We start from the raw sequence: 8,918 nt of genomic DNA, 5'->3' as shown, positions 1-8,918 counted from the left end.
GCTACTCACTGCACTGAACATGGGGTGGCCGGACGCTCCAGTCATATCGACCGAATGCAGGACCCCAGCGTCCGGTCGTGCGATGCACGCCACGTGTCCCTACTCTTTAAATACTGAGCGCCCAATCCCAATGGTTAAGTGATGACCGGACGCGCTGCTGCGAAATCACCGGACGCTGGACCTCAGCTCCGGTCATTTCTAGTAAGCATCTAAAAGCAAGAAATCATGACCGGTGTCCGGTCATGCTCGACCGGACACACCCAGCGTTCGGTCACTCAACGTCATCATACGTCAGACTGACCATACTCAGGCCCTGAGCATCCGGTCAGTTTTCGCGTCAGCGTCCGGTCATGAGACCGAAACAGCGCGCCCTCTGCTGCCACTGACCAGACGCGCCGGTCCAACCGAGACCAGCGTCCGATCACTTACAGTGACCTCCGTCTTTTCTATATAGGGCGCCGGTGGCACCGTCGGACTGTCTGCACTCTACGGGCAGACACTCTGCCGATGAAGTTTCTAACCCTTGCTCAAATGTGCCAATCACCAAGTGTATCACCTTGTGCACATATGTGTTAGCATATTTTCACAAACATTTTCAAGGGTGTTAGCACTCTACTAGATCCTAAATGCATATGTAATGAATTAGAGCATCTAGTGGCACTTTGATAACCGCATTTCGATATGAGTTTTAACCCTCTTAATAGTACGGCTATTGAACCTAAATGTGATCACACTCACTAAGTGTCTTGATTACCGAAACAAAATGGCTCCTACCATTTATACCTTTGTCTTAAGCCTTTTGTTTTTCTCTTTCTTCTTTTCAAGTCCAAGCACTTGATCATTACTATGGCATCACCATCATCATGTCATGATCTTCATTTGCTCTATCACTTGGACTAGTGCTACCTATCTTATAATCACTTTTGATAAAACTACGTCAGCACTTAGGGTTTCATCAATTCACCAAAACCAAACTAGAGCTTTCAGATAGCCAACCCATCCCCACCATCGCCATAAAGGAGGAGGATGGGGAGCATGAGCAGAGTACCATCGATGTGCTCCTCCAGGTGTTGCCCGGCCGCCACGCACAGGCGACGGAACTCCTCCGGCTCCTGGTGCCCGCAGCGGCGCTCCTGCTTCTCCTCCGTAGGGGTGCTGGCATGGGGAAGACGCGCGCGCTCCTCCTCGCTCTCCGCCACGTGTGCCCTTGCCCAGGACGCGTCGCCTAGGCCACCCTGTGCTCCCTCCCATCTCCTCGTGCACTAAGGGCGACAAGCCAGAGCTCGGCCTGGACAAGAATGAGCTGCCGTCTCTCTGCCGGACGCCACCTGTTGAAATGCTAGTTTGTAGGTGCTCGAGTCAACACCGGCCACGGACATAGGAGTCTGGCTCGTGCCACCTTCCCCCAGCGGCTCCACGGCTAGGCCATCGACCGTTTGTGAAACATGAGGTTAGGGTCGCCGCCAGCGTCGAACTTGATTTTGGCCCCGAGCTTGACATGGACGACGCCTACCATGCGTTCGATGAAATGCCTGCATGGTAATTTTTTACCTCTCTTTTTTTGTTGATTTGTCCACTTTTTCTGGATTTAGGCGTTGTTGTCCTCTTTGTCAATGGCACTGCTTGTTCCTAGGTACTATAATTTTCTGGTAGTGTTCGGATCGAATAAACTGGTGAGGTTCAGACAGGAGCCTTTATAGGGTGTGCTCTGAAAAATGAATTGTGCAGGCCTTAAAGATTTGATTGGGACATGTTTCTTATGATGAAAATTTGACATTTGAAATATGATAGATGAAGTGGGGGGAACAGTCCATGAATCAACATTTTAAATATTTGATCGTGCAGCCCTAAGTATATTGATTTGGGAAGTTGGGACCGAAGTTTTCATTTAGAGTGATGATACTGGTTATTTCTTTCAGAAACGAGAAACCTGTGAAGATCTTGCTCTACTATGGCACTCTTATGATACAATGGCTGCACTACTCCACGTGCGTTAAATACTTGCAGCCTTCTGAATTTAACTCAAGGAAACTTGTGACATCATAGTAGCTATGAACTTAGTATGTTGTTTGCATTAGTGTGGTGTACATTAATATTGTTTCATTTCATAAGAAATCAGTTGAGTCTTTTATGGGTTCTTTTCTGATTGAAGTCTGTATGGCTACTTGAAACATATGCAGGAAACTCTGTCAATTTATCGATCACTCTTTCACCCCTAAATTTATCGTTTGACCAATCAACTCGAGTCTGCAATGTGCTTGCACTCCTCCAGGTATGCTTTTACATCATAAAGCAAAGTACTCATGGCACTGGAGATGCTTTAAAGCATCATCTATCAGTTCATTTTGGTATTAAAATCTATCAGTATTATCAGGGATACAGGATATGTTAACTTAGCCATGATAATATGAAAAAGCTGCCAATTTCATAGTATACTGCAATATGGGGTTGTTTTAAAACACCATTTATCAGTTCATGCACCTCGAATTGGTTTTGTCCATCACTCTGTTTCCTTAACTTCTTTTTTGTATTACTTGTTTCTGCAGTGTGTCGCATCGCACCCTAATACTAGGATGCCATTCGTAAATGGTAATGACTGGTACCCAACCATTACTCAAACATAATATCTTTTATGTTTGTTTCTATGCTGACTACTCAGTTGGCACGCTCCTTGTACTAGCTGCTTGTTTGAGGAGAGATGAAGATACATAAGCAAGCAGATCCTCGAGAAGTTGAGATTTAATCACTTGTTCTTGTGGTTTCTTATGCTAACACTGGTATAGATTCTAATATCTTTTTCTCCAATCTATCATGCATAAATTTGTTTGCTTTCCATCGACATACTTGATTGCCTTTTAACGTTCAAAACAATGTAAATTTATTACTTGATTTGGAAAGAAATTATCAATCACTTCTAGACAAATTTCTTGATTGGGTCTATGATGCTATTCCTACAAAATTGAATTTGATCATCCTCTGACGTTTCTCTTGTTTGGTCTACAGAACGAGAATGCTTCCAATCATTATATGAGAATGAATCTACCAAATATATTATCTTCATATCTCCCTTTTTTGTAGTTGACATGAGAAAATGCAGTATTGGAATATGGATTTGCCGACTTTATGTTTCACTCCTTTGGTGAATTTTCATCTTCAGAGCTGACACGAAGTGGTTATGCAGAACTCATAGAAATTTTCATCTTCTGAGCTGACACAACTTTATTCTTGTATTTGCTTCTTTGCACATTATAGTTTTGAATGTAAAGCAGAACATATACTCTGGATTTGATTCGCTAGCTGGGATTCGCTAGCCGCGGGGATCTAGGTTGATGACTTTATGTTATCTCCATTTACTGTCTGCAGGAAACCATGGAAGAACATGTCCCCACCGGACAAACTCAAAGTCAGTGTCACTTGCAATAATAATACCAATGATTTTCTATATATTGCTGATGGTGAATTTTGCCACATATACTCGAGTGGATATCTTATTTTATAGTATATGTCTATGTAGAATAGACCTAAAGTCACATATTTATATGGTGAGTATAACATACTTTGTTTTGAGGTTTTGTGAGAGATTTTTTAAGACACGTAGTATTACTTATGTGACAGGCATTAATATTTATATATATACTCGAACTTGTATACAGGATGGTGCGGAGATATGGCGGAATTTATTCATGGATTTATTGACGCACAGAAAAAATGGATATCGAAGATTTCTTCCAGCCGAAAGGTATATACAGTAGAGTTTGTGAGCTTGCAACACCACGTTCTCCGTAACTGTGTTAATTTCTCGAATTTTACTTTTTCGATTAAATGTCACTTTAACGTTGATGTTTAATTTTACAGTATTATTATCTTATCACGTGATCCGTGTGTTTTTAATAAAAAAAAAATAGTTATCACATAACCAACTCACGGCCACGAACCTAACAGGTTAAAAGGACCAGCACCCGCACGACACCAAAGCTTCCCCTCCCCTCAGAGGCTCAGACCCTCATCACCAAGTCCCCATCTCGCTCTCGGTCCTCTCTCTCTCTCTCTCTCTCTCTCTCTCTCTCTCTCTCTCCTCTCCGCCTCCTCCCTCCCTCCCTCCCTTTCCAAACCCCATCTACGTCGGCGTAGGGCGCGGGGGTTGGAGTTAGAGGAAGCATTCGTGAAGACTCTGTGGCGATTTCTCCAGATCGACAGATCCGCCTTTCTGGGCGATTTGGAGCGAAGCCCCCAAGTAGTTTGTTGCAGAAAGCAGCCGCTTTTGCGTCGCTCCTGCCTCAGTGCCCCTGTTGTGTTCGTCGTTCTTGGCCTCGGCCCTCGGATCATGGCCTTGTTTAGATGCATCCCAAATTCCAAGTTTTTTCACTCTCTCTCCATCACATCAATTTTTAGCCGCTTGCATGGAGTATTAAATGTAGGTAAAAAAAATAACTAATTACACAGTTTAGTTGGAAATCACGAGATGAATCTTTTGAGCCTAGTTGGTCCACGATTGGACAATATTTGTCAAATAAGACGAAAGTGGTACTATTCATCGGGTTGAAATTTTTTCGCAATCTAAACGAGGCCCATATATCCAGCTAGGAAAAAGGGGCCACCTTTGCATTTATTCTTTGGCCCCTTCGGAGATCGCCCTCGTCAAGATTTGGTGGGAACCCAATTCGCTGCGATTCCCTGTGGAAAGGCGCCGCTTTGGTTCCTGTTTCCCCACAGCTCCCAACTCGATATATCTCAATCTCGTCTTCACCTACTTGCCTAACTTTCTTTTACTTCGATCCACCAGTTTGTGCTCTCCACCTCTCGGCATTCGGTCGTTTCTTGTTTTGACGCAAGCCAGATCAATCTGTGGCCGTTGTTTCCACCGGACTTGTTGTGCTTTGTCCTGTTCCTGGCCGGAGACATGGCCGCAGCGAACGGAGTTGCCGGCGCGGGGCTGTTCAGCGAGGAGGAGCTGCGGGAGGTGAGCGGGGTGCGCTGGGGGGAGGACTTTGTCGAGGTGACGTGTGGATGCACCAGCCACCGCTACGGCGACGCCGTCGGCCGCCTTCGCGTCTGCGCGTCCGGCGACCTGGAGATCAACTGCGAGTGCACGCCCGGCTGCCGCGAAGGTCCGTGCCAGCCACCACTTCCATCCCTTTGCTTGTCTCTTCGCTCTTGATTTCATGTCCGTGCATCGATGCGCGTAGGCGTATGGTGTTTGATCTCTGGGTCACGATGTCTTGGCCCCGCAGATGAACATGCATGCAATGCCAGTGCACGCGCCACGGCGCTTCTTGTGCCCGGCATGGCCTGCTTCTAGTGCTTGGCACCATGCTGCATCCCATGCATCCCTGCCCTGGCCTATCTCATGTCTGTCGCCTGTTGATTTTTGCCAATGCCTTTTCTGCAATCTGAATGTTAGGATGGGCCAAACTTGTTGGGTTGGTGGTCATGCTCTCCTCTGGGAGTAATTAATATCACTTCTATCATTCATTCGGCATAACTGACCTTTCATGTTGTTGTCTCGGCACACCCCTCTAGCACTAGCACATGCAAGCATTTTGTCCTTGATACCTAATGCACGTCGATTCATTCTGTGTGCCCTTTTTGCATGCTGGTGGTCGTGGGATTTGCCCCTCTGTTCAGTCGTGTCCATCACAGCAGTACAACAAATTGTAACGTCTCTGTTCATGTTCAGGCTTTCGTTTGCATGGATTAGCACCTGTTCTCTTTTGGAGTTGCATGCTGCTTTCTTTTTGTAGATAAAGTGGAAGTGGCCCTTTTGATCGTAACATCGGTTACTTGTTTGCTACGAGTGAGTTGTAAAGACCACCTTGTCTCTGCTCTGTGCTAATACCTGGTGGCCTTAATAGTTCATCTCTGATATTGTAGATGATATTTTCTACTTCTAATCCGCAGTGTCTGTATCTCATTGTGCGTCTCTTCTAATCTGCAATGTCTGTATGTCAGTGTGTGTCTAGAGTATTGTAGGTGACATGTTGGCATAGATAGCATAAGTGTTATATCTGTGAGTTTTACTGCATACCATATACATTGGATGGTCTGAATCCGAGTTTTTGCATTGAACCGAAATTGTTTGAGAAGGCACATTTGTTTCTTTTGGAGCCTAATGGTCGAGGCAACAATTGTCTACTCAGATATGCAAGTCAATTCTCATTTGATTTGGCACCCTTCTCTTTTTGTGGCTGGCAATCATAGTGATGGTAATATGTCAATGAGATCGAAGTATGGGCATAGCAACCTCGGTATGGCTTGCCATATATTCCAAAATTCAGGGTTTGTTTATGAAATCTAGATATATATGTGGGATTTAACAAATGGGGTAGGCTCTGGATTCGAAATATGCAGTTCCTAATGCGAATAACTTATGACAGCAACCTGCAGCCTTCTATAAGATGTGTATAGATCTGGGGCTACATACACTGAAGTACTCCTCGGTGGAGTAATTAGGCACCCAGTTTTTTTAGGATAGTTAACTTTGTTTAAGTGCTGCTTGGCTCGAGTGACATCACAGATCATGAGACTTCAAATGGTTCTTGTTTTATATGAATGTGGACTCTTAAGACTGTGGGTATATCTTCTAATAAAAACTTTCTGGCACTTCATGTTGTCGTTATCCCGGACCTAGTTTTTAGTGTAATCATAGTAAACAGTGTTTGGAGGTATTTGTTATGTCAGTACATTTCTAGGGCATTTGATCATGTTTCAACGATGGAGATAACATTTGTTTAATCATCTAGTGAGCACAACATTGTGTACTGATCGCTCACTTTCATGATGATTCAGGATAACCGTGTAATTTATAACTTGAAATTGCAGACAAGCTGACACCTGCTGCCTTTGAGAAGCACTCTGGAAAGGAGACAGCTGGAAAGTGGAGGAACACTGTCTGGGTAATAGTTCAGGGAGAAAAGGTGCCACTGTCAAAGACAGCTCTGCTCAAATACTACTACTTGGCGCACAAATCCGGCAATGGTTCTCACAAAGGTCGTAATGCACGTCCATCTCACCGTGATGAGTTCATCTGCTGCACAAGATGTGGCAAGGAGAGGAGATTTCGGCTCCGGTCAAAAGAAGAGTGCCGTGTTTACCACGATGCTCTTGCCAAAGTTAACTGGACATGCGCAGATTTAACAACTGATAGGTATGTGTTTACACTTTTGTCCACTGTGCCATTAATTCTGAACCTTTTGTGGTAATAATCAATGCAATAGCCTAGTTTTGTACGTTTTGACTTCCAGAGTTCCAGTTAGTCATCAATCTAAGCATTTCTGCTCTCTTTGTGTTTACTGTTTAGTATACTGATATGAACTAAGGGACTGTTTGCTTCACGCCTTCCTTTAGGCATCCACTCCCTTTAGGCTTTAGCTGCTGAAACGTCCTATTTTGTCCACTAGAATAGTGACAGCAAACACTGAAAGTCCAACTCCTGGCTCTACCAAGTGGTTGATGCATATCAACTACATCCAAAAATACCCAAAATGCACATTGTTGGTAATGTCCGTTGTGGTTGCAGACCACTGGTAAAGCACATTGTATAACTGTAGCATACCGAGGAGATGGCTGCCAGTATCCTACTGTAGGTAAGTACGTAGAAACTAGCGCCCTGTTCGTTTGGGCTGGTTTGGCTTAGAAGCCATGGCTGAAAGTACTGTTGGCTGGTTTGGTGTGAAAGAAAAATATTGTTATAAGCCATGGCTTACAAACCGCACGGCTCTAGTACAATCTGTGAACTGTTGCCGTCCAAGTTTCTGGCCGAAAATTAGCATACCTCTGCTGCAGGTTCCTGTCACTGGGCACAGCAGTACACTGAGTGGCATTAGTGCTGCATCCCTCGGCTTGCCTGCAGGGATCAGGCAGAAAAATTTACCAAGGGTATCTGGCGGGCAGTTCTTGTCTACAGAACTGTATGGTGCTGCCTATTTAATCAGAAGAGAGGGAGTTGCTATATTTCAGATTCTTTATTCTTTAGAAATTTTCAGGCAACAATCTTACACAAGCAACTGTTAACAAAAAGGACAAGTTACAAGAGACACTTTATAATTCTTTTTCTATAGCCAAACAAGGATAAAATTGCATGTTGAATGAACAATAACACACACAAAAAAGACCCTTCGTGGTTGCTTTGTCCTGGGTATTTTGCTGTGCTATATAGTACTACATGAGTCATCTGGCACTTACGTTATTTTCTTCACCACCAGGGTCACCTGTGACGACGAAGAGGAGCGTGCAAGCCGTAAGGTCCTGCGGGGCTGCTCCCGCGCACCGTCCTGCACCGGCTGCATGAAGTGCGTCTGCTTCGGGTGCGAGACCTGCCGCTTCAAGGACTGCGACTGCCAGACCTGCGTCGACTTCTACCGCAACTCCAAGGAATAATAATAGGAGGACTAACACCATTGGTTTGGTTGGTTGACTTGGTTCCATTGCCGAAGACAGCAAGAATGCTTCTCAACCATGCCGAGGTCGCAGAGGCTTTTAGTCGAGGTCAATGCAATTGCACCCAACGGTCTCGCCCACAGGACTGTAGCCGTAGGGCAGGCCGCTATTCTAAACAATTGCATTCCATTCACCTAGTATTTTCCATGGCTGGTGCTGTCCGTTGGGTAGCGAGGGATGCCAGCCAATTTTGGTACATACTGTAGTACAATCTGGCGGTTCCCATTAAAATGCGCATTACTCACATCGTTTTAAGATACTTTTTGTGCAAGTGAAATGTTCGGTTTGCTTTGATGCTCAGGTAGGACTCTACGTAGTATCAAGTACTACTACTGTGTACAATCAGCCTGTTCGGCTTTGACTTGTCTCGCTTGTTTCAGTTTATTCTCTCATAGAGCATTATTGAATCAGCTGAAACTAGTTAAAACCAGTCGATACACAGTAGTTTTGTGTACCAGCCGAACGGGCCGAATATGTCCTGT

At 44.7% G+C, this 8,918-nt stretch overlaps 1 protein-coding gene across 2 annotated transcripts; it reads left to right on the top strand.

Annotated features, from left to right (window-relative positions):
• The first annotated feature begins 4,091 nt into the window (after positions 1 to 4,091).
• On the top strand, positions 4,092 to 8,714 carry LOC136453341 (protein ULTRAPETALA 1-like). Of its 2 annotated transcripts, XM_066453912.1 has the most exons (4): positions 4,092 to 4,648; positions 4,784 to 5,108; positions 6,820 to 7,144; positions 8,202 to 8,714. In XM_066453912.1, exons 2-4 carry the CDS (start codon positions 4,901 to 4,903, stop codon positions 8,374 to 8,376), a joined length of 708 nt encoding a protein of 235 aa, XP_066310009.1. In that variant the 5' UTR covers positions 4,092 to 4,648; positions 4,784 to 4,900; the 3' UTR covers positions 8,377 to 8,714. The 2 variants fall into 2 exon arrangements, with proteins under 2 accessions (XP_066310009.1, XP_066310007.1); XM_066453910.1 differs by having other exon boundaries at positions 4,092 to 5,108.
• Positions 8,715 to 8,918: the final 204 nt, after the last annotated feature.

The sequence above is a fragment of the Miscanthus floridulus genome, chromosome 5, assembly GCF_019320115.1.
Source record: "Miscanthus floridulus cultivar M001 chromosome 5, ASM1932011v1, whole genome shotgun sequence".
Lineage (NCBI taxonomy): Eukaryota > Viridiplantae > Streptophyta > Magnoliopsida > Poales > Poaceae > Miscanthus > Miscanthus floridulus.
Note: the sequence above shows the minus strand (reverse complement) of the source record. Positions and strands in the feature narration are given on the sequence as shown.

Excerpts from the sequence above, each read along its gene's own strand:
- LOC136453341 (XM_066453912.1), top strand. The coding sequence starts at position 4,901 with ATGGCCGCAGCGAACGGAGTTGCCGGCGCGGGGCTGTTCAGCGAGGAG. Across the intron at positions 5,109-6,819 it reads CACGCCCGGCTGCCGCGAAG|ACAAGCTGACACCTGCTGCC; the intron begins GTCCGTGCCAGC and ends TTGAAATTGCAG. Across the intron at positions 7,145-8,201 it reads GCAGATTTAACAACTGATAG|GGTCACCTGTGACGACGAAG; the intron begins GTATGTGTTTAC and ends CTTCACCACCAG.